At 38.0% G+C, this 26562-nt stretch overlaps 2 protein-coding genes across 15 annotated transcripts in view; one reads left to right on the top strand and one right to left on the bottom strand.

The window, feature by feature from the left end:
* The window catches only part of TANC1 (tetratricopeptide repeat, ankyrin repeat and coiled-coil containing 1), a gene marked incomplete at its 3' end in the record, with an annotated part of 95675 nt that extends 91899 nt beyond the window's left edge, over window positions 1-3776 (top strand). For all 8 annotated transcript variants that reach the window (XM_083841647.1, XM_083841645.1, XM_083841650.1 and 5 more), the window contains one exon: window positions 731-3776. In XM_083841647.1, the coding sequence (XP_083697773.1) occupies window positions 731-2096 (1366 nt within the window). The remainder of the gene's footprint in view (window positions 1-730) is intronic.
* Window positions 3498-26391, bottom strand: WDSUB1 (WD repeat, sterile alpha motif and U-box domain containing 1). Of its 7 annotated transcripts, none has more exons than XM_083841711.1 (11): window positions 24440-24685; window positions 21533-21954; window positions 18103-18287; window positions 14735-14827; window positions 13822-13915; window positions 11516-11549; window positions 10547-10587; window positions 10342-10448; window positions 9348-9527; window positions 6734-6874; window positions 3498-3945 (listed from the first exon to the last, which is right to left on the bottom strand). In XM_083841711.1, exons 2-11 carry the CDS (start codon window positions 21928-21930, stop codon window positions 3773-3775), a joined length of 1446 nt encoding a protein of 481 aa, XP_083697837.1. In that variant the 5' UTR covers window positions 21931-21954; window positions 24440-24685; the 3' UTR covers window positions 3498-3772. The 7 variants fall into 7 exon arrangements, with proteins under 7 accessions (XP_083697837.1, XP_083697835.1, XP_083697832.1 ...); XM_083841709.1 differs by lacking the exon at window positions 11516-11549 and adding an exon at window positions 11208-11265; XM_083841706.1 differs by lacking the exon at window positions 21533-21954 and having other exon boundaries at window positions 24440-26391.
* Between the last annotated feature and the right edge of the window lie 171 nt (window positions 26392-26562).

Genomic DNA, 26562 nt, shown 5'->3' with positions numbered 1-26562 from the left:
CGTTGTAACACTTTCACTAGCTGTTTTTTCCACTAGTTCTGGTTGGAATTTACAAAGAAAAAATTATTTTCTTTGTGCATTTTCCATCTGTATTACGTCTCTGTATCAACTAAAACTGACCAAGCCCAAAAAGCAATATTGAATACTCATTTAGGTAATTATTAGACAGTCCAGGAAGTAGAAAGTAACAAATTGTTAATGATATGAGCTATATTAATTGTAAGGGTTAAAATTGTAAGTCCTAAGTGGTTAGGACTGCTACTCCACCTTACTCAGCAGAATGTTGTCAATAGTCTACCACCAAACTCCAGCACTGCATTATTTATCACCAAGAATAACCAGGTGTTATTATAGGACAGAATATGTTGAATCATTAGCAGTTCAAGATAAAAAACCAACAGGAGAGAGGAGAAACCATCTTTTTAAATTGGAAGAATACCAAAGTCAAAAAAAAAAATCAAAGCCTAGGGAGAGGTGTGCCTACTTGCTTCACTTTTCTGAAGACTGTTGGGATTCAAGGGGAAGGGTTTAAGTCTGGATCTGTGCTTCTACTGTACAACTTCCTGGGTTGGATAACATCCAATTTTTCTTGTCACCTCATCTAGCAGATGACAAATCAGAACATCATTTTGTAAGTGGTGGAGGTGGATAAGTAGTAGGCAATGCTGAGACTCAAATTCATCCCCCAGGCTTTTACTAACAAATCTTGTTTTTTTTTTCTTTAATATAGAAAGCTACTTGCTGCTCTTGCTGATTTACGTGAAGCCACAAAACTGTGTCCTAGCAATCAAGAAATTAAACGTCTCCTGGCTCGAGTGGAAGAGGAATGCAAGCAGTTCCAGAGAACACAGCAACAGAAGCACCAGTCTCCACAGTCAGTACAGCAAGCTAACAACTCTGATAATGAGGGGGAGGAGGTTATACAAGGTGCAAATAACTTTAGTCCTCAAGAAAGGGAGGAAGAACTGCCACACCCTGATGAATCTGTTTCATCTTCACAAAGGTTGCAACGTTCCTTAGCTACTTCATCATACACAAGAACCCTTCAAGACGGTGCTCAGCAGAAAGCTAGATCTTTGTCCCCTCAAGGCAGAACAGGCAATAAATATTTGAGAGAGCCAGGCTTGATCGTGCAACCAACAAAACAAGCACAGATTGTAAAAACTAATCAGCACCTGAGCTCCATCCAGCCTGGATCAAAAATGGGAAGTAGTCAATGTAGTACAAAGACAACGCCATCAAATTTTCAGCATCTTTCCCAAAGTCCTTTGCCAGTCCGCCACTCTAAAATTCAGCATTTGGATGGAACAAACACATTATCATCTGGAAGTATTTCCACAGGTCCTAGTTCTGAGCTGTACAATGAGAAGTTTATGTCCAGCCAGTGTTCCCATTCACAGCATAATGAGAATTTCTCTTCTCGTTCTTTTGCAAGTAAAGCTAAGACCACTGACATGTCAACAGGCCCTACTATGACTTTCAGTGAAGCAAGACAGCAAAGTCCTGTAACCAGTGGTGTCTCTTCTTGTTCTCCATCCAGCAGTATGCTTCTTGCCAGCTCAACCAGCAGCTTAACTTCAGCTAGCAGTTTTTCAGATAGTATTAAGGGGATAGGGCCAGATGTTCGAATCAAGGAGAATAAAGTTAATCAAGTTCAGGGTACTGCTGCTGAATACAGACCTCGCAATACTCCATTTATGGGCATTATGGATAAGACTGCAAGGTTTCAGCAGCAGAATAATCAATCCAGTCGCCCATGGCACTCTCAAGCATCAGATGGATTACCAACAAATGTTGCATCTGGGAGCATTCAGTCCTCAAATTTTGACCAGTTCTCAGTCAAACACTATCAAACTAAAACTTCTACTGTTATTGCCCCAGGAGACAGCAACCAGAATGGTATGCAAGCTAAAGAACAGGAGCAGATTAAGTGTCAAACATCTGCCTGCTGTCAAGACAACAGACCATCTAGGCAAGTTTTGCATTTATACCCAGATGCTCTAGCACACCAACACTCTCACATCAGTAAGGAAGGCCATCTAAGTCATGTCACATCTACAAAACCAAAGCGATCCTTCATCGAATCAAATGTGTAAATATTATGTTGTACATTATGTAGTTGTAAAACTTTGCTCATAACATCATAGGGTATTATGTCGATACAAAATAGTGATTGGCTGGCCATTTTCGAGTTTGAGTACATAGTCCAAGTTGGCCAGTATATCATGGGTACAACCACTTTTAAGCTGTTCATACCATCACAGAACAGTCATAGTAACTGGAACAGCAAATTTCTGTAGGAAGCATCACCTAGGATCATCAGTCATCCAAACTAGGACCTCAAGCAAAGAAATTCTTTCCATTACACTTTACCCTGAACATACAAATTTACTTTTACATAGGGCTTTAATCTTGGCTTTTAGTTGTATTACATCTCATCACGTACATCATAATCGTGCCTCTATAATGCGTAAGTGCTTCTCGGAACAGTGTTAAGAAAATTCAGATCTGTATATGTATGGGTTTTTTAAATCAAAGATAGTATTTTATCACTTTTCTAGTGGGCTCTAATTCGGGTTGCATGATGTACATTTAGGAAGCATAAATAATTTGTGTATGAGTAAGCTTAAAGCAGCCATGTTTTGACATGTAAATATAGCTATTTTTAGTAACAAGAAGCAATCAAGTAAACTAAACAGTGACAGCTGCATGTGTATTGAAAGGCTTTGACCATATTGGTTATTGCACTGAGTAACGCAATATTATGGCATGTTAACAATAACCGCACTTTATATAGTTTACTTAATCACCTCTGGGTGCTATTTTACAGCAAAATTATATATTGTTTGTTTAGTCAGGTAAAGAGGTACAACAATGACATGTTTAGTAAGTGTTGTGATAGGAAACTCAAGAAATGGATGGAGTGAAGATGAAAGTTGAAGGAAAAGTGTATGTGCAGTTGCTCTATTGGATGAAGTTGTGAAGTTTTTTTCCAGAGGAAATAAGGTTTTATATTGGCACAGTTCTGAAAATGAACAGCTGCAGTGACATTCCTATGATTGTACTTTGGTTGGAGTGGTCAACTTGAGGTAGTCACTTTCAGGTCTTGTTTGTGTACAGTGTTGTATGTACATTGTAAACACCCGTATGCATTTTTACAAATTCTTTTCTAAGTTCACATTATTATGCTTTAGCTTATTTATTGCTCACTGTTTCTTTGGCATTTTGTACAAGTCTTATATTCTTGTCCTGTAGTTCTATTTTTGCACAGCTACTGTATTTTTTCCGTACAAAATAAAAGTTACTAATATAGCTGTGTCACTGACAGTTACAGGAAAATCTCTCTCCCAGCCTTTCCAAATGCATGTTCAGTAATAGGGAACAGAGATGACACTTCTTTTTTATTAGAAAAAGAAATACAAATTACATACTTTGGTATTTCTTAACTTTTGGAAGAGACTAACTTTGCAAAATGAAGACTCAAAACCTCATAAATGTAGTGAAAATTTTAAGAAAACTTTATTTGAAAAACTGTGAATCTGAATGTTTGATTTCTTAAACAGAAATATTACAAAGTAAAATTATCAGTAACTTAAAAAAAAATCAGTAATTTTTTAGCAGCTTCCACCAATAAAGACACTCTTTTCTTAGCATAAAGATTGAAATGACAGCTAGAGTAAAACAGAATTAAACTTTATTTCCCATTGTTTCTGATGCAATTAGTTGTTAGCTACATACAATTTCATTTCATTTTAATAAACAACTTCAAAACTTAAGTGGTTTCACCATATTTTTGCTGAGTCTCTAGCCAGCGACTGATAGCCATTTTCAGTGTCCTATTTGGTGTAAGCATAAGAGAGTGAAGAGGAAGATTTGTCATGGGACTAGATCGTCTTTTATTACTGATCCAATTTTCCATTGCCTCCTTTTCATAGGAATAGCCATCTGCAAAGAATCCATCATCAAAAGTTTATATTACAGGTGCTTGGGTGCTGTGTTACACCATACATATTTTACATATTTAAGTAAGTGATGGAAGTGAACCAGTATGTCCAAACAGGAAAATTGAGGTGTAGAACAATCATATGGTTAAGTTTATTAAAGTAACACTTTTTATACAGCCGTACCGAGTTACTTACAGGAAGTATAGGGTGGGGATGACCCAGGACACATGAAATATAGATAGCTCTCTTTTAGTTAGCTCTACCTGTACGCTTATGTTTTGCTACTTTCAAATTTCAGTTCACATGGAGCTTTGCCTCACATCTACTATCAGCAGAGGCATGCCAGCAACAGGTATTTGTACTAGGTCTCCAGAGTTGATATTTATTTACTTATTTTACTATAGGCAGTCAGCTTTAAATATTACCTATTAAATCAACTTTTAAAATCCTAGCTTAAAACTACATGATTCTGTAAGTAATTCTAGAATAATAAGCATTATTTTGTAGTGATAAGTTATATATACCTGTGAGGTTTTGATAACTGAAGAAACCAAGACGTCTCAGCTGAATTATTCCCATCACTAATTACACCTTAAAATATGCTTTAGAAGTGTTTTACAAAATTAATCACAAGGCTGTCAAAAGGAATCATCAGAGCTCTTAGCCAAGTCCCCTGTGCCTGTAGCCTTTCATGTATAAAAAGCATTGAAACAGTGACATTACTTAATAATTAAAAATAAATAAATAAGCTGTGCTTTACCAAATTGCATAAATGGCACAATGGTATTAAAATTACTGCGCTCCTTTGGATAATAAAACTGTTAGATTTAATCACAATTTAAATACTTCCAATTAGCTGGCTCTAAAGCTCTTGGGTAACTTCTTTACAAATGCTTTTCATTTAAGGAATCCTTTCTAGAAAAAAAGAGAAAGCTGAGAGTGAATAGAAACAGTTCAGTCTGAAATTGAAATCAGTTTCTGTCTATGCTTCTGCATAGCACCAAAATACATTCTGAAAGTATTAGAATTTATTTTCAGCTTAAGTGATAGGTAATGTTAAATAAAAGCTCAGTAATATCTAATAACTAACCCAACCAAGGACTGCTGCTGCTGTGCAATGCTCAGCAGTGAACGCCAATCATTAGCCCTCAGCCAGACCCAAGCCCTACAGCCCTGAGCTGGGTCCCCACTTAGCCCTGGGCACCTGTCTGGCTTCAGGCCTTCAGCTCTTCCTGTCAGTACCTAAACAAGCCTAACTTACAGCTACACGTGTACTCCCTTACGGAGCGGGGAGCTTACTCCCTAACACTAGGCTACACCATAGTCTTTCCTTCCTTTTTACCAAATATGAGCCACTTACTACGGAAAAATCTTACTTAGGCTGGTCAATTTGGTAAAGCACGATGTAGGTTGGAATACTGCCTTTTATTTTTCTTTAAATTTTACATCGAGCAGAAGCATAAAAGAAGTTTTACTTAACTCTTAGCTTACTGAACTAAATAAAACTCCTAACTCACTGCACTTACTTTCTAATCTCAGAAATGGCTAAATTCCTCTAAATTAATTTGAACCTGCAAATGTGCCCACATCTCTAAAGTCAGCTGTGTTTATACTAGTAAAACTTCAGTTTGATAATGTAGGACCATGAAGCAGCTAGTGAATACGGACATTCCTAACACCAAATCCTATACTTTCCTTCACCTGTCATCTTGCCACAAAGTGTCATTTTTCCTGCTGCAAAGTGGAACGCTTCTGGAATTCCTCATTTTTTTAACTTCTATAACAGAGCAGTGTGAGGAACCCTCAGTATATGCCTGCCCTGTGTTCTAAAATGCACAGGAATACCACTTTTCAGGACAGCAGTGTAATACACAAATACTGAATGGTAGCAAGGCAATATTTATTAGTAACGTATTATAATGGATTACGTACACTGTGAACATTTTATTTTGAAAGGTCAGTGACTTCTCTTAAAAATGCCTATTTGATTTTGTAATAAGCCTGTGAATAGTCACTGGCGGTGTTTTTTCAGCTAAACTGTCCTACTCTAAAACGATACAGCCTTATTTCAAAATGACAGAAGACTATCCTCCTACTGCTACTGCTTTGAGGCTCAAGCCCTAGTAAGTGCAATGCTTCTCACTCTAGTAATCAGCAAACATTTTCAGGTACTGAATGATTAGACGCTGACAAGTCTGGCCTGGTATCTCAAAGCTATGAAGTTACTGTTTACAGATCATCAAAAATATAATGGTCTTTTGATGATACTCCTCTCCTCCACCCCAAGATTAGAACTACAAAACATTAGCTTTTCATAACTATGTAACATATGCTGCTTCTTGCAACTCTCACTCCAGAATCTTGTCGCACCTAAACGAACCTCCTTCTGTACAAACTTCTAAGTGCTATATACATGGTGTGCTAAGTTAGTAATGAGCCAATTTTTTGTTGTTGTTCCACCCCCCCCCACCCCCCCCATGCACAATTCCATTGTGCATTTACCAAGATGACTCTGTAATTCGGCTTTTAACTATAAACTTGCAGAGGCACAAAAAGAAAGGACCATAAAAAAAATGTATACTGCTTCATCAGTAAAGTTGATACTACGGGAACTGCACAACAAATTTTTTCCTCTGTATTAGTGATGCAATTTTATCATTTACCATAGTCCTATTTTTGTTGTAATAGGTACTTAGACCAATTTATCTTTCTACAACTGATCAGACAGGCCTATTTTTTTGTGTTCCCACATCCGTATTCATTTTGTTCAATATTCGTCAAAGACATACCTGCTGCAATGACAGGTTCCTTCATAAGCTCCCGAGTTATAGGACATAAGAACTCATCAGGGATAGCAACAGAAGCAGAGACCATTTTCATCCTCAGTTCTTCAGTTTTCTGAAGGATTTTACTGCGCAGGCCTAGAGACTCTGAAAAGTTGTATGTACATGAAGTGAACACACTGCAATGTCAGGCAAAGAGGTCAGGTCTTGCACTTGGTGGCTGTTGTGCCACAAGAGACGCAGCTCCTCCCCACCCCCCCATATGGGAAAGTCCGCAGACACCCAGACACCCTACAACCAGCTTAACAGCAGCCTGCTGCTCGCCTGCAACAATTCTGTGGAGCAATGAAAACAAATGGTAGAACAAATGCGAATGCAACACTGCTGCAAAGCCACAGTTACCTGGCAGAACAGTATCTTCGCTGATGCATAGTAGGATCACATATTCACCTTTATTATAAGTGATAGCCATGAGTGCCGATTTATGAAATGAAAGCATGCAGCACCAAGAATAAAACCAAATAGCATCTGTAGGTGTTCCGTTCTTTATTTTCATAAACAGTTTGTGTCTGCAAAATTACCCTTCTGACAACCCCTTTGTTCCCAGATATTCTGTCAGTCTCCTAGCTAAGCTTATTTCTGCTGCATGACAAGTATCACCCATTCACTACTTAGCTGTCTTCGCCTACTGTACCATGCCAGAATGAGCGTGTACTTTCCAAAGGTACCAGATAAAAAAAACATCACCAACAAAACACCTTGCCAGAAGAGCCCTGAAAAAGATTCGTAAAAAAAAAAATAATCTTAAAATAACTTTTACTTTAGAAAAAATCTTTTAGAGTATCAACACAGCTTTAAAAGCTTAAAACATTTAAACTGATATAAATATTGTTTTAAATTTAACACAAGTCACATAATGGAAAGATCCAAAATAAAAGTAGCCAGCACAGTGTAAAGAATGAATTAGAAGCCACAAATGACAGTCATCTCTCTAAATGCCTGATGTGCTGCAAAGCAACACTATTGGTAAAGTGACTGTGTTTGCAGGGATTAAAAAAATAATTACAGATTAAAAAACTGAATACAATTAACATTACAGGAACTGATTGCTTTTTTCTTGAGTTCACAAGACTGGTGTGCTCTTGCAGTCAAGCTAAATGTAAGGACATACAATTTCAGAACAACTATAATCAATAGGATTTTCTTTAGCCTTTGTCATAAAAAGTCATTTACATCTCTCCATTACAATACCCTAAACCTGCTGTACAGTATTGTTGTCCTATGTCTTACAAAGGGACAACTGAAGAATGCCTGAGCTTGTGTTTGTTAAGATTTTTTTTTAATTACATTGCAGCTTTTTCCATCTTTCTCTAATCTAAAAATACAACTAAAAGCACAATTACAGTTGTGCTGTGCTGCCTTGTTTTCTTTCAGACTGATTAGTTCAAAGGCACTCATTTGTGAATGAGCAGATAGAATAAAGATACATCAGTGTCTCTAATCAGCATTATCTGATTAGCCTCAGCTGGTGATTGGTGCAACAGAATTTTAAGCTACTCCGATGTTAAGGAAAATGTATACAGAAACGAAGAGCTACATGTCTTTCATGGGTGGCAATTCATGACAGATTCCCAGAATCTCTATTGATTTCTCTAATTTACAAGGCTAGTTGATGCACAGAAATACTATGATCAGATACATAACAACACCACGCACATGCACACACAAAACAATTAATAAAGGAGGGGAGCAGTCTGCCTACGAGGAAGAATGCTAACTTGTAAAAATAAAAATGTATTTTTAAAAATGTTTCTTGTCTCATTCAGCCTTTTGTTATACTTGATTTCACTTTGGCAAACACGCCAACATCTAATTTACACCTAAATCTAGCTACAGTGAATAGAGAACTTACATTTTGAAAGTTCCTGTGTAGTTCACCATACCGAAGTTTCTTATTTCAGAATATGGCATTTCCCTGTGATTCCTTCTAAGATTTAACTACAGTTTTGCAATAGTGACAGCACAACATATTAAATAAAAGGATGCCTGATGAATTACAAAGTGTCTGAGCTTGGAAAGCTTTGCTCAATCCTTACTAAATGTGAACATCTAATGCTTTATCTCCATAGTAAGTAAAAACTAAACATACCATGTATTTTTCTATTATGCTAACTGTACTCTGAAGAATTTCACTGTTAAATTCAAGGTAGTTGACCACATAGTATTATAAACATAGCACTTTTACCGACTGACCGTAAAAACCATGGAGAACCCTATTTACCAAAGTCAGAATCATTAAGTGTGTACAAAACCTGGAATTACTTTCCCACAGCTTGATACAGAGTCTAAAAATTAGAAACAAAAGCAGGTAAGACCACTTAACATGGCATTGTTGGTGGATGTGCTTTTTTTTTTCTCTAGGAATAAGCAAACACAAAGAAAGAGTACTTTGAATAATGTGACATTAGGTTTGTTTTTTGTTTTTGATTAGCTACGGTAATAAAAAAAAAACGCATTTCAGGGAAAACATATCCATGCATGGAACACATAACTCACTTTCACTCCATAATTTCATACATACTCACAAGATTACAAATTACTTGAATTTCCACATTCTTACCAATTTTTAATTCATTAGTCAGACTTTCCTTTGTAAGATGCAGGAGTTCTTTGCCATCAATGTTATTCCGTTTGAAAAGCCCAACAAGGTCTGTTAAGCCCTGTGCACAAAGCCAGGCTGAAACATCATCCTCTGACCAGTTCTGAACAGCCACCTCAGATTCATTTTCTACAGTATTTCCTTTGTAAAGGAAAGATAAAAGATGGTAAACAAAACAACAATTAAAAAAACAGTGCTAGGAACTATGGCAGTAATGAACATTTTTCAAGTGCTCTCACTACTATACATTCTCCAGCATTTGATAAAAGAGATGCTCAATAGACATTCTTTCAATGGGGGACAATCACTTGGGTTTATCTTCCATCATTGACTTTCAAAGTTTAGAGGATTGTGAACTCACATGTGCTTACATTTCTGTCGAAGTTGAACTAAAAATATTGAAAAGCATCAGCAATCACAGAAATTAAATCTCATACCTCCTTATAAAAGCAGACCAAACTCCAGACTTTTGTGTATCTATGGATCTTTGCCCCACATACTTCAGGTGCTCATCTATTTTGTAACATTAGTTAGTTATCGTGTATTTTCATCTGTAACAACTGGCAAGCTGTACTTGTTGACAAGTATGCTTGCAATTAGCATATTTTCTCTTTAACTTACTGTCAATTATACTTGCCCAAGAAGTCTTTCAGTCTCTGTGAATAACACCCATGTCTTAAATACTGTCATTTAAGAGAGTAAGAAATGGAGAGTATCAGAAAAGATGAATGAAGATAATATACTTCCAACATATGAGAGAGAGAGAAAGAGAGAGAATATACCGTGTATATTAATAAGATCAATTCAGAGAAAAAATAAATATTGTGCCATGTAGTTCTTAGGTTACACACTAACTGCATGTAAGTAAAAGTGGGATCTTTGCATCTTCAGGAGATGTTCACCAATACTTTGCTTTAAGTTTAAAGAACATATTAAAGATACTCCAAACACTAACCTGCACAGGGTTGCTTACTGTCAAATTGCCATATGTTCACGGTTTTATCCATTGAACCTGTGGCAAGTAAGGCAGTACATGGTGCAAAAACACAAGTTGTAACATATCTACAAATAAAAAACAAATGTGTGAAAATTAACATGAAAATGATTTAATTTCTTTTATTTATTAATAGTAAAACAGAATAATCATACTGAATTCATACCTGGTATGCTGAGACAAAGTATGAAGTATATTGCCAGTATTCTGCAAAAAAAAAGAATATCTGTGATTTTAAATCTTGAAGATTAAAAAAAAAATCACTCATTTGTATAAATACTTTCAAATACTCCAAAAAGAAATATTATTCTTGTAATATGACAGAAGTTACCTTCAGAGAAGTTATACAACCTTGCCAAAGCTGATTGGCAGCAAAGTCAGATATGTAACCTGACTTTCCTGTTCCTACTCCCCTGTTCAATTCACTGGAAAAAGGCCACCCTTCAAAAACCCTAATTGAAAAATTATATCAATACAACAGAAAATGCAGAGCAAGCTGAAGAAGCTTAAAGTTTGTTCTAAAGTAAACTAAACTAGTACTTTACTAAAGTACTTTTAGTAAAGTACTATATGTAAATACCACTTACAGGTGAACTTCAAAGGATGTAATAACAGCATTACACAAAATACCTGAAGAGTATATTTTTAAGAAAGGACATTAGTATTTAATGTATTTTTTCTTGAATTCTTTATCATGCTTCTGTTTGATGTGTGCTTTATATATAATTAATTAAAGGATTTCAGTGATCACTATTCCTGATTTTAGGTCAAAAGGTACTGTCATTCTTGCTTTGGATGAAATTTGAGATTAACAAACCCCCGTCTACCTCAACATGAAGAACAAATAAGCATGGAGTCCACTGAACAATATTGTCTTGTAGAGCACTGTAGAGAAATAAAATAATAAAACCCTCAAAGAGATATAAATAAAGAATGAGAGAGATTGATCAATTCAAGATCCTCAAACTTACTTTTCTCAAAAACAAACAAAAAAAACAACACAACACAGTAAATACTTTGGGTTTATATAATTCCTATTCTTTAACATTCTTTATCTTAGTAAGACATTGGAGAAACAGTACTGATATTTCAAGACGACACAACAAAGAATGATCTTGCACTATGCTATACTTACAGTTTCATATATTATGACACACTTGTCCACAGACCTTTTAAAAAAAAAAAACACATCGACATTACAGTGGTGCATGGAGCCATAAAGAAACAAACTGCCTAATTAAGAAGGGAAAAAACAAAGAAAAGAAAAGAAGGGAAAAAAACAAAAAAAACTCTTCCACAAGTAAAATAAGAACAGTGAACAGAGCTCTTAACAGAGCTCATAACAGAAATTTATGGAAAGCTAAGCTACTTAAACCCTTTCCACCCATGTCCAGCTTAAGACAATGACATTGGTTAGCTACACCTACAGCATGATATAAAAATTAATACATAAACCACAAAACTTCACACTTCCATAAGAATTTCTGCTGCAGAGGGCTTGTACAAGGTTTATGTGAACTGGCCAACAATACTGGCTCTACAAACAAAATTATGTTGGTATGTAAGGTACAAATAGGCCTTTGCAAGAAGTATCTGTAATGCAGACATTTCTCTGCATCACGCACAGAATCTGGCTACCCATTACCTACTCTCAGCACTTCTATTTAAATTTGAAACCTTTTCATTTCCAAATCAAACTAGAGGAAGTACTGCAGTGTGATCCATAAAATATAGTTATGCAATGCAATCAATCATAAAATATTTAATGAAATACAAATTGCATAGTTATTTACCACGACAGCAGTATTCACTTAAAGGCTGAATGGGATAGATATTTCAGTTATGACAATGTAATCTAAAGCAGTAATCCACATATCTAATGGAAAATAAAATAACTTAAGGCCATAAGCATTCAGGATGACCTTCAAATACTGAAAAAGACCCCATATTCAAGCTATTGTCTTCTGTGTTTTGCACAGTTTTCCGTTTATTTGCTGTTGTGGTCCTTTCTTTTTCCTTCACAAGACATCAGCTTCCCCGTTTCAGTTTAAAATATCTTCATAAAATAAAGATGATTAAAATTTACAGAAGAATCCTTTGATTTGTTAGATTAAGTTGCCAGTGGGACAGTTTAGAAGTGATCAAGCACTTTTCTTCATAGAGCGCAGAATAAAAGTATGCGGTCATTAATACTCATAAAACCATAAATGATGATATCTACCTTATTTAAAATTCCTTCTTTCAACAGCTTGATCCCTGAGGAAAACCACTAGCAACCAGCTGCCAGTTTCACTTTGCACTGCTCACCATCACAACTGTTTCAGCCTGACAGTCCAGTAACTTTTCCGCTCATCCTACCATCCACTTACCTGACCTACACGTCCCCAGTCTGGGTGTAAGACTTCGATGGGAGACCACGTCGAAGGGCTTGATAAAGCCAAGGCGTACAGCACAGCTGTTCTCTCCTTGGCCATGCAGCCAGTCGCCTCATCGCAGAAAGTGGTCAGGTCAGTCAGGATCAGTTTGCCCTCGATCAGCTCCTGCTGCTTTTCCCAAGCATTTGCACCTGGAAGCAGCTTCCAAGCCACTGCCAGGATTTGCTCCACAACCTCCCCAGAGACTGGAAGTAGGCTGACTGGCTTGTAGCTCTCTGGGTCCTCTGCCTTGTCCTCCTCAGAGGTGAGCATGACATTTTCATTTTTTAACTCATCAGGAATCTTCCCCTCACCTCCACCACCCTGGGTCTTTCAAACACAACAGCAACTGACCATGCAATGAGATTGGCAACTCCCTTATCACCCTCTGACAAAGACTAATAATCATATTAGTCCCTAGCTGATGGTTCACGATTAATCTAGGTCTTAACCATTATTCTGTACAGGGCTGGCAGCAAAAAAAACAGGTCTACAGATACCTTGATCATGCACTTTTTAGGGAAAAAGGCCTATGTTGCCATACTATGAATATGGATCAATTAATACCTTTTTAACAATGGCTACTTTCAATCAAATCTGTCAAAGACAAAAATTTCAAGGTATTTAAGTTTCTAAAAATTTCCTGAAAAACGTGAGTGAGAAGGAAAAGAAAAACCGTAAATGGTGTCCCAAAGACAGGGTAAGGTTGCAATGTAAATTCGTATTTTTTAATAGATGTTAGAGTATCCGCATACAAGAAAAGCCACGTAAACACAGAAAAAATGAATTTCATTATAATACTCAGAGAACAGAGCTTGCAACATCTTAGATTTCAAACTCAATCACCCACAAGATGCAAACCAATTGGAAAGACACCTCATTAGTTCTGGAGGTCAAAGAACGATGCCATAATTACTGGAAATATATTTTGAAATCTGCAACATGTTTGAACTTTGTTTTACAATATTTAAGTGTAGACTGGACAGCCACCTACATGAAATTTCAAAAAGTACAAGATACTGCTTACCCTGAAACCAACATCTGTCCATCATAAGAAAATGCACAAGCCAGAACTGGGGCAGAATGTCCACTCAATGTACATTTGTATCTTAATTCAACACCTGAAAATACAAGAAGTAAATTATTACATACGGACATATTTGACAAGGCATTAAAACAACATACTTTTAGGAGTGTAAAGTTGCCTCAAAAGATCTGACTCTGTGACATACTGCCTACAGAGAAGGGGATAAAGGATCACAGAGAGAACTTAAGTTCATCCTCTCTGACCTCTTCACTCTGTAGTCTTACCATGTCTAACAGTATTTTAGATAATTGTGTATCCCTACATACAACATTCATCCTTACAGACTTCTATATAGAAGAGATGACAAGAAATTCTCACTGGAGATGGTTTTGCCCATATGCTTGGTCTCTACGTAACAGTCACACATTTACATTGCAGTTTTAGAAGAGCCAACACCATTTTCATTCCTTCAGCTCTTGCTCAAAAGGCCAAGATGTACTGAACAATGAAATGAAACCTTTCTCTGGCCTGGCAGATTAAGAGGTTTCAAACTACCAACCTGCCCGATGGTCACAGCAGAAATTATACTGGTTACCAAAGGTGAAAATACTAACCAAAACCAAACATTTATCAAGACGTTAAGGTTGAAAGGATTGGACGATTTTTTTTTTAACCTTTACTTTTATAATTATTGCTAAAGAGATTACTAAATAAAAAGCTATAGGGCCCAATCTCACAAACCACAGCATGCATTAGCTGTTTTCCAGCAAAACAATCAAAAAAAAACTTTCAACGTGTGGTTAGTTTGGCTGTGAATCCATGGCAGCAGTATAAATTTGATCTTAGATGTAAATTGTCACTAAAGAGCTGACATTTGATTATGAAAAAAAAAAAAAAAAGCCACAATACAAACCTAAGGAGTCTGCAAACAAAATAAGCCAGACTTTGACCTTATTATCTTGACCACAAGAAGCCATCTGGAAGTATCTGGATCCATGTTCACCATCTGATAAAATTCAAATATATTAATGGGAATCAGAAGCAACAAAAATCAAAGTGTATCAGTAAATTACACCAGCATTCATACACAATTTGGTAAATCTCCTTAATCTCAGTACTACTTTAAAAAGTGTTGATAAAAATAATTGCAGAGGTTCTAAAAACATTTGCAAGTAAGAAACAGATATCACTGTTACACTGTTTCCTGAACAAGTAGATAAAGCCCAGAACTGCACTACTGTCTTCCTATTTCACATGTTCTGGATGGTGTGTGTTTGGTTCCTCTGTCTGCTGAGTGTTTCAGTTTTTATAAAGTGTTTCATGACTGCAGTCTAGCTAACCAGTCTTGAGAAATACTTGCATTAGTATGATGATGAGATGAAATACAACAGTCGCAATAGTTTCATAGCTTTCCCCTCTCTATTCAATGGATATGAACCTTTCTGAATTATCATCAAGTTCCATTCTAAAGGTGTTGTTTCTGTCTGTTAACATTTTTTTATTATTATTCTTAGCCAAATTCTTTCTGCTCTTCTACTCCAGTGAGCTGGCATACCAGCCTGACACAAGTCACCACAACATTCCTTCAATGGTGTTACCTCTGCCAGTAGCAGTCTTAAAACTCCTACAAGAATCATCAGGTTTAAGGCTGAAAATCAGAAAACTCTATCAGATGCTAACATAATAATGTAAGTATAATACAGGTACCTTAAATAAGTGCTCATCTTTCCAGCTTTGTAGTTACTGGAAATATCAAAATAGTTACAGTGAAGCATCTTACAAAATTACCCCTGAGATTTCACCTCTGTTTTCCACCACATAAAGCATAGTTTGAGTTTCATCTGGTTATCAACAGAAAATTCTCTTATACATACTTGTAGTTCACAGGAACGATCAGAGCTACTTCAGCTGTGGCAGATTTTAGGGCTGGCTTGAAATCTGTCAAACATCAAAATGCCTCCTTTTTGCTAGGATTTTACAGTGCAAGAGCTTGTTCATACTGAGATGAGTAGCATGCCTTAGCTATCATACTGTAAAAGCACATCTCTTGGTAAAATGGACAGAATGAGAATTCTGTCACAATGCACAGAGTTGGCCACATTTTACATGTTGCCAAGTTGTTAATAGGGTATTACAGTGCTGTACATGCAGAGCTCTTTGAATACCGTAGAAGAAGAATACACTGTCTTCCACTAAGGTACGCTAAACATTTTTAGCAAGATCTGCTTTTTTTTTTTTTTTTTTTTAACCCAGAATCACTAGGCAATTTCACTGAAGTTTGCTCATTCAGGAGGAGGGCAGCACTGACACTCTGCATACAGACACTCTGGCTCCAATTTTGCTCCAAATTAAGCATGTAAAGAGAGTCTCGATCTGAAGTCACATTTTATTGTGCTGGATAAGCACTACTTGTATTGTATAATGTGTTAAATCTGCCAGTAGTCCCAGAAGTTTCACTCCTTGATGATTAAACAAAAAAAAAAAAAGGAAAAATGTTGTTTTTCAATAACATATGGTTTAAATGAAACTAAAAATGATTATGCTTTCTTCCCTATTTCTCTCTATCTTGGTGCATATAGGCTGAAGCATGAAGGGCCAGTGACAGACTTTTTTAAGCCTCAAGAATAATTTCACCAGGAAACGGAGCATTGGAAATTACACTACGATCTGTTTCATTGTTTTCCTTTGTTCTCAGATACAACTCTTAGTCCACAATGAAAGATTTTTGGTAGTGTTTTCACCAAGAAAGATGGAGACATTATTTCAACATTAAATGTTTCTGTCCTGTCTTCTTCCTACTGCTTCTCCTGCCTTCTCCCTGCTATGTACTATTTTGTTATTGCTGTGTTTAGCACTTAAACACACAGTGTCTGCTCAGTTGTAACTGTAACTCTCAGTACCTTTGAAAGAGCAGCTCACCTGCACTCTGTAAACAGAAGTCTACATACCTTTACACAGACCACGCTGTCTCCATAATCGACATGGAAAGCACAAAGGTATACCTACAAGGCTGTTAAGACAAGTTACATCACTTCTTGCTAAGTCAGACAGTGAGACCTCTGTGTAATTTCCCCACCTCCAATAAAAGCAGTTGACTATGAGATCTCATAACTCTGTATTAAAAACTTTTTCCAGATAAAAATTATACAAATTAACCTTACAGTTTTCCATACACTTGTAAATTTCAGAATTTCCAAAAATTTCCAAGTTGCCAATATTTGATTGCTTGATTATGACACTTTCCTGTACTGCACTTAATTCTACAGGATGTTTCAAATAGAGGTTCTTCTTGTTTGTACAAATGTTTCTTCCCACTATACTAGCTAGGGACATAGGCACGCAACTCCTTAGGATTCCCACACAATCATGCAGTAAGCTGGGGTCACTATGTATATTTAAAAGCCTGTGTCCACAAATGCAAAGCTTTCCCTGAGGTAGCCAGTAGTTTAAAGTGAAATTTTAGTATCTATATTTTCATATATAAAGAGGTCTAAGTTTTAATTATTTCAGTCCCACAGAAAGCCCTACAGATGTGACATGAATGAAAAATGCACATATTATGCACTGCAGCCCTGAGAAAGACCTGCACTACCCATGCTTTATGATTTTGATCTCAATACCCAAGTACATACTAGAATATCAGATTTCATTCTCAAAAGACAAAACTAAGTTCTTGCCCATCACAATGGTGGAGAAGCACATAAAGAAAAAAAATGAAATGCAGCTGATAAAACAAGGTCAGCTAAAACAGCTGTAAGACACCTGAACAGTACTGCGTCTTAGTGGGACACATGAGATCCTGGGCTCACTTCTCCCCCAGACTCCTCCAAGTCAGGTGAAGGAAAACAATCTATTCACACACCACAGCTCATGCATTCGGCTTATTGCTTTTACAGTTCTTTGCACTGCTTTAACCTTGGGGGTGCATGCTAAGAACAAGTAAAGTGGTAATGGTGATCAAGCACTGCATCTTCTAACACCTTTGTCAGCCCTGATAGATAGGCTTCTCTTACAGATGTTGCCCAAACATTTTTCAAAACTCTGACAGCATAATTAGCTACTGAAAGCTAACATAAGCAAGCTAATCACTTTGTTGACCTAGTACATTCCTTGTCATCAGCCTCACAACTACTTTTACTTAAGAGTACTCAGAATATTGTGAAACATCAGCTCCTCCCAATGTCATCTGTTATCTCAAGCACTAATGAAAATAAGAGCTAGAGAGAAATAGAATCACTCTTTCTTTCCCATGTTCCTCCCCTGAAGAGTCAAGTGACTAACCAGAAATTGGCTGTGAAGAAATATCACAGCAGGTAACACCAAGATCATGTGCTTTTTCATTATAAAGGCATCTCATTGTATCATCCCAAACGGTTATATCACCCCATGATGATCCAGTGACAAAGCAATTTCCATTCGGAGAAAACGCACAGGCCACCAAAGAACCATCTTTAACACTCCCAGATCTGAAAAGCAAGAGTATATGGTATTTGAGTTTAGAAGAAGTAACGCTCTGAAGAACTGATCTCTAAAATGCAATCTGATGCAATACACCAAACTGTTCTAAGCCCTGCGTTTTAGAACCTGGTAACGGAGGGCAGAGAAACTCTCTCCAGCTCTGCAATGAGATGCACAATAAGGAGAGTTGCAGGAACCAGGGCCTGCTCTTTGACTACAGGAGGAAAAACATGAGATGACACTCCAAGGTAAAATAGTTTTACTTGAGTGATAAAATGAGCTTCAAACTAAAGACAATTATAATGGACTTACCACTTGACAGGCAAAATACACTGTTAAAAATCTATGGCAGAATAAAGTTTCAAAGTCTATGATAAATATACAGCAGTCATAATATGGACTCACATCTGTAAAACCAGGGGGGAAACAACTCCCACAATTCTTCTGTTGTTTTTAAAGCCAAAACAGAAAACCTACTAACATTTATGATTAGCTGTAGCTGAGTAGAATACTTTGTGATTTATGATATAGGGTTAATTCAAATCACTCATAGACAAGAGAAGGTAAATTTAAAAATATGATTTCTGTACTTTAACTAAGTCAGCCAAAGTACTTTGTAAAAATTGATCATATACAAAAATTCCTAGCAGATATGCAAATGTATCAGGAAGGAAGCAGGGTCAATCTAACATCCTCTGGGTTATCAGACGGTAATGTCAAGTCAATTGAAAGTGTCTCACTCCTTTTAATAGATACTAGATCAGACCCAGTGTGCATAGCTGAATCTTTAAGCCTAGGAAAAAAGTCACAGACATAAGCAACAGTCATACAGCAAGAAATCTCAGTCCTATTTACTCTGTCATGGTATTTCGTAGAACACCTGCACGTTCTCTTTTGCTCATAGAAATTTTATTTACTGCCAGAGGTGTCAAACTTAATGCTACAGAAGAGAAGTCCATAAACTTGCCTGAGGTTCTCTCTAACCAGACTTAGGACAACCAAAAAATTATTGACTCCCTTAGTTTGATCATTAAGCATACTAGCAAATACACTACACTGCTTGCCCTTTTCATATATACAATTCTGTTTCCTTAGCCCAGATTTTAAAACTTTCATTCTTTCACAAAGAAAAAGCTACAGATGCCGCTCTGAAAACTTAACAGTAAAATAAAGTGAATTATACAAATGTGTATGCTTTTATGACTTTCAGGTCAGGTATCAGTATTCTTGCTACTGAACAGGAAATGGCAAACACTTTAAGCAGCATACATAAATTAACTTGCTTAGAGTTTGTTCACACCCTTCATAAAGATGATTTAACTTGCCATTTTCTTCACAATTTGGAGAGTCAATTACAACAGTCCAGCTAATAAGGACTAACTGGTTATCTTGTATCTACCATCCATATATTTAGTAAAATGACACCATAGTGTGGTAAAGGCTCTCATTTAGCATCAACATACTCAAATGTTGCAAAAGAAGCAGAGGACCACAGAGTGACATTTGATGGGTAACTAAAACCCTTGATGTAATTTTTAAGCACATTGATAATTTCTAAGTAAAATTGATCTCAACTTTAAGAGAAAAAGCAGGACAGGCGCACTTTTGTACCTGCAATTACAAATGCAAATAATCATTCAGGGAATTTATCAACTGAAAAAAAAATAAATATATATATATATATATATATGTACACACATCCCCAAAATATATACAATTAAAACTAAGTTGCCCACTGTTGGCATGTTAGCACTTTGAAATGAACTTGTAAAAGTAAAGTGAGGCGAACAGGAAAGCAATGTTCACGTTCTTTGTTGTTCTCTTACAATGTAAACACCAAATCAGAATAATTTAAGCTCAAAACAACAATATAGTTTCTACATTGTCACTATACATCAATCATCCAGTGAGGAGGAAATTTAGGCTATACGTCTAAAACATGCATCATTGCACATATTAAAAGAATATAATTATAAGGAAGTTACTTTTTAATTTTTTTCCCCCTCAGTAACAAGCATTCTGTATAAAAAAGTTCTTCACTAGTAATACCTCAAAATAGATAAACCCTTAGAATGATAACAAATGACATTCCCAATATTTCTTAAAGATAAAAAAATATGTAATCAAAAACTAGTTTCCAAAATTAAAGAAACTCTTCCAGTTCCAGAGGTGGCAAGAATCCATTAGAATTCTTGTTTATAGACATGTTTCTAGATTTACAGGATATCAGAAAACAACAACCAATCATTCTGGAAAAAAAAATAAAAATCAGTTGACATCTAAATCCTTGCTGTAGAAGGCAGACAGAAGCCACAAAAGCATAACATGCCTGACCGAGGTTTAACATAAAACAAAAAAAGTGGCTGCTCCCTTATCCTGAGGACCAGAGTGGAACATCTCATAAATTCTTTTAAATTCTTAACTTCTTTTCTATTTCAGAGAGATACTGAGCGATTGATGCTCTACAACTTAAATAATGTCTTGCCTAAGTGTAAATCACAATAACTGGCCTTAAGACTTTACCGACAAAGAGGAAGATTATGAAGATCACCCAAAGGTTCATGCCCTTAACTGTGCAACATCACTACAAATGCTCATCAGCTTTGTTTCAAACAGTTATGTTCTGGAAACCCAGGTGAAATGTTGATTCTAATACTTAACTCAATGAACTCTAATACGCCTCTCTGTTGCCATTAACTTCTCAACCTGAAATAATATAGGTTATGGTAATACCTTCCAGCCTCTTTGGTTGCTGGATCAACATCAAGCTTCTAAGACCTTCTTAGACTTCAAACAGCCACATCATTAAATACTTAAATTAAAAAGACTGTGTATAACGCAATTTAAGGCACACAACACAGTCAGGCTCCACTGACCAACTGTGTATTACATACCACATTTTGCTGATCAACTGCTTAGAAACCAGATGCATGCAATATGCAATGCATCCTGATTTCATGTTAAATCAATGGATTTAAAAAGACAAAACACAACAGGATTTAGATGAAAAATAACAACTAATTCAACCTTCTTGAGTTTGCATTGTTCAACTTAAAAAAAAACACAAAACTTGGCACTTCTCCTATTTATAATCTTTTGGTCTTCAACATCCTATTCCCTTTTCTTTGTCACGTAAATCAGAGGTGTGAAGTCTGCAAGTCTGTACACATTACAGCATACTACTAAAAGAATAGCACTTATAATGTATTTCTGTCATTGAGAAAAAGGTCGTGAAAAGGTATTTGGCACTCACCTGTACATTTTCAATGACTGCACATTCCAAAGAACTACACTCCCATCCGCTGCACCTGACACCAGATACGTGGACTCCGGGGAAAATCGGCAGACTCTAACCGGGCTGCCACTGGGCTGCCCAAGCACTGCCAGCACCTGACCACCGCGAGTGTCCCAAACCATGGTAGTACCATCCGTTGAACACGAAGCTAAAATGTGTCCCGACGGGGAGAAGCAGCAGCAGTGGACAGCATATGTATGACCTTTCAAAGGTGAGTATGAAAGCTCAGTAAAGTCATTTAAAGAATAAATACGAACTGTTTTGTCCAAGGAACAAGTAGCCAAGAGCGATGGTGAGAAGGCACAGCAGTTGACATCATCACTGTGATCTGCTAAAGTGTGAATTAATGTCGCCATTTTATCTACTTTCAAAAAAAAAATCTGAAAAAAAAGTTAAAAGTTAGTCTCTCCTATTTCATAAATCATACATACTTCCTTAAACAAGATACTTTCTCCAGGAAAAAACATGTTTTGCAGAGACCAATTTCTCATTTAAGCATTCCTTTTATCTTCAACTTAAAGCATAGAATATCCACAGCAACAAGATGAGGAGTTTGTGAATCAGTTAGAATTAACATATATGAACTTTTATTTAAGTCAATTTGCAATTTTGCAATACAATGTGTGAGCTCACATAATAACTATTTAGTCTGGGGGCACTGGCGATAGAGCTTATTCCAGAACTTTTATTTACGTTAAGATGTTTGCTGTTCAAAGTTGTTAGCTGTTGCATCTACACTAGACACAATGGAGTAAGCAGGCATTGCAGAGGCCAGTCACCAAGTGAAAAACTTATAAACCACTTGCTACAAACAAATATATCTTTCTACATGGGATTGGGATATATATATGATCTGAATTTTAAAAGTTTTTTTTTAAAAAATATTTAATGTCTACATACTACAGCACACAAAGGACACAACCAGGATGAGGCACCGCTGTGCTGGGTGTAACAGAGGCAAAACGGTAAGCCTTGTACTAACAAACTTAAAAGGTTACCTAAACAGATGCAAGTAGAGACAACAAAAACAAAATAACAGAGCACAGAATCAAGGGTTGCCTATTCAGAATGTTCTATAGTAAAATGTAAATATCAGGACAGTCCTACAGAGGCAAACAGTGAAAGACACTGGTCACTCTTTATTCATGTTAATTCATTATTATGAGACACATCCTCCACTATCCTTTGCAATAACAGAAGGTAAGTACAGTACAGACCCAAGACTAATACTTCCACTATACCAAAAGCATGGAAAAAATTATCTTATGCTTTTATATAAAGATTTTATGCAACTAAACCCACGTGTATTCACCATTCTTCCTCCTCCCACTTATACCTCCACAAAAGTAGGTTTGCAAGTCATCAGTGACCAAAAAAAATATATTAATCATGATGCAGTACCAAAGAGGTTCTGGGAAATTATTCAAATAATAATAAGTTTGCTGAAATGTTCTAATGAGTTGTATCTTACAAAAGGGTTAGCAGTTGATTTATTCCTTTCAAGAATACAGCATTGAGAGCACTTGTTTATTACAGTACTATTGAGTAGAGATTTGCGTAACCATTAAAATAAAACCAGATTAAATAAATTCCTGTCTGCAGGCCTAACATAGGTGAGCAGTAAGGTTCGATGACCAGTCCAAGATAAATTTTCCTTTCCAGGCCTGAATCTCTTATTTGAATTCAGACTGCTGATACCTTTCACGCTTAGGCAGTAACACCAGTGATGGCAACACATCGGGGTAATACTAACAACAGGCTTGCATCGCCAATGAAAGATTTGAGCTGATTTTCATGTAAAACAAACACTGCATACTGAGTAACACATTTAAGTCAAAGTGGGAATATTAAGAGGGAGATCAGAATCTGCACCACTCCTGAAATTGCGTTTGCTTCTCCTTACAACAACCAAAGAAAAGAGGCACCCCATGTATGTTTTCCAAGTACTTAAGACTGCTGGGACCAGCTTAGATCTCAGCATCAGCCAAGCAGTTGTGCCCGAGGTCAGGGAAAGCCCCTAAAACATACATTCCAGCCAGTGCCCCCCCATGCTAGGGGACCGTGGTCAGCCCTCTGGAGAAAAAGGCAGCGCAGAGCCAAAAGGAAGTGCCTACAATGCCTGAAAGTTGTTTATGCTGGATAAAGGCAGCAATGCCATTTAAACGGAGTTAGCATCTAAACCGTCAGACTGTCATTTGACTGCTTCAGTCTGAACAATTTCACATCTAAGAGGCAACCACAAACAGGAAAGTGGGGTTTTATATATATATACCCACGTATATAGACACGTTTAGTTCTATATATGCCTCCTCATACATATGCATACAAACACACGTACACATAAATGTATGTACGTACACATGCGTATCTATATATAAACACACACGTACACATAAAGGCAAAGTAACTGCCCCCTTCAGGCAGCATACGGCACGCTGCTGTAGTTACGGGTGAGGTCTTCAAATACTAGCTATTTTAACTTCAGGATCCTCCCAGTTTTATTACCGTTCTCTTTAAAGCTGTTAAGGGGACTAAGCAGCAGCAAATCATCTCTTGACTGTACAGAGAAAAGCTGCCTACTTCCTTCCACTACGAGAAGCTGAGGAGCCTCGCCGCACCACCCCCGCGCAGCAAGGACAGGGCGCAGGAGTCGGGAGTTTCCAGCGGCCGAGGGCGCAGCGCGGCCCGCTGTCCCCGCGCACAGCGCTGCAGAACCGCCTTCCCCGGCAGCCGCCATTTCCTCCGTAACTCCCGAGCCACCCGCTGTCGCTTACAGACAAAGCTGCGGCGCTTTCGGGCGCTACCGACGGCCCCTGCCCGGCGCCGCCGCGCCGGAGCCGCTCAGAGGGAAGGCCCGCGCCTCACCTTGCGCCCTGCTGACGGCTTTCAGGAGAGCGCTCGGGGGAGGCCCTCCCTCGGCTGCCCGGAGCGCCGCGGGCCGGCCGCAGAGCCCCGCCTCGACCACCGCCGCCGCTGGGCACCGCAGTGTCGCGGGACGGCGGAGGCGGTCCGCACGGCACCGCACCGCCCCGCCAGCCCCGGCCGAGCCCCCCCGCGGCGGGAGGGCTCGCACCGCCCTCCCGGGAGCGCCCTCCGCCCCGCCGCCTCACGGCCGTGCCGCTGCGCACGCGCACCCCGCGCCGCCTGGGTCGCCGGGCTGGAGCCCGCGCCGGCCTCGGGCCTGCCGCGCCGCTGCGCCGCCCAGCGTCTGCCCCCGCGCTCCCCGCACGGAAGCAACGTCGGTGTCGGCGCGGGCGTTCGGCCGCTTCTTGCTTTTTCCCCCGCCGCTTCGCCTGCGACGCTTTCCCAAGCGCCTTCGTTTGCCGGTGCGGTGGCCTGCATCCGTGTAACGCTGCAGTCTCCTTCCTTATCGGCGAAGGATCGCTGCGGTGCGGCCACACGGGCGCCCCCAGGGCGAGGCGGCGGGCGGGAGCAGCGCGGTACGGCCGGCTCTCAGCGGGCGGCGCGAGGAGAGCCCTCAGCGCCGAGGCGCTCCCCGCTGCCGCCGAGCCGTCGCCACCCTTCCCTTCAGCTCGTGGCAGCTCACGAAGCCCACGGCTTCCACTTAAAGAGTGGTCCATAAATAGCACCTGGGAAATTCGAAATTGTTCACTCGATAACAAATTGCGAAACAACAGCATGCACAGAAGTGTAGCCTCTATAAGCCATGGTTACTTTGGACAATACAGTCAACAGAAATTTGTGTGATAAAAGATGCCCGTTTTTCTAAGTGTACATATTAAAGAAAAAGAGAGCTTGCATTTTTAGATCTACCTTGAACTCAGAACTACAGAGTTGCAAAATCAAACAATCAAACAGCATAGTTATGTTGTTCTCGATTTCCATCTTTAGTGCTCAGTTTGCAGGCACACTGTGGTAGATCTAGAACATCTAGGGATAATATGATGCAAACCTAATGAACAAGGTCCCCTAGACCACCAGTTCAGCGCGTTCATGGTGCTTCCTCAGATGTCTGTGCCCATTCATAGGGTACAGCTGCTCAGTTAACAAACTGTCATTAGGAAATTAAGTCATATAAAAAGACTTAAGAAAAAGCAATAGATCTCTTTTTAAACATACATATTTTGTTTACGACAACTATAACTTTTAATTTGCACCTGCTTCTGTGCCAGCCAATTTGTTTTCAAAGAGATGCCAAGAGACAAAATAGAATCCAAAGTGACAGCCAGAAAACTCTTCACTGACCTTCTCTATTAATGGTATTTTAAAATAAAGAGTTCAAAAGTTTGTCAAGAAATTCTCCAAATTTAGATAAGCCTACATCATTCAGAAAGGAAGAGAGCACACTGGACTTTTTCTCTACAAAAACAGACGGATGGGAACATTAACAGGAGAGAAGGTTAGCAAGTAAGAAAAAATTAAGCACATTTTTTCCAGTAGTTAAAACCCTGATCTTATCTAAGAAGACATATAATGGCATGTTTATGATTCAGGCTCACTTTTCAAATATAATTCTGTAAATTTAATTTTATTTAAATTGGAATGAAAATACTGGCTGATAGCGAGGAAAGCAATACATTGGTAACATAAAGTTAGTGAGACAAGCTTCACCTCTCTTATCATAGCTGCAAGCTCCTTAACTGTCCTAGCTGTACAGTCGAATCAGGATACAAGCTGAAAAATGCAAATATGTATGTAATGTGGCTGTAATGTATGTAATGTTCTATTCTAACCTTCCAGAAAACTATGAGATTTACTATGGGGGATAAAACATTAACCAGTACAGAATCTGATAAAATAAAAACAATTGTTTTGCATCGAATAAATGCTTTTGCCAATAATCTAAGCATACTTATAACACTCTTACAAGCCTACTGTTATATGTTCTAAATGCAGATTACTCTTCATATCTCTGAAACATACCAGCAGACCTTTTAATTGAAATCTTCCAAAATGTGATGAAGAGGAAAGCCATGAAGCAGTCAGTGGTGGAGCTACTGTTAGAATGCAAGGATGCTTTAATATCC

The sequence above is a fragment of the Anser anser genome (assembly GCF_964211835.1).
Source record: "Anser anser genome assembly, chromosome: 6".
Taxonomy (NCBI): domain Eukaryota; kingdom Metazoa; phylum Chordata; class Aves; order Anseriformes; family Anatidae; genus Anser; species Anser anser.
The sequence above is the reverse complement of the archived record's forward strand: the minus strand, read 5'-3'. Positions and strand labels throughout refer to the sequence as shown.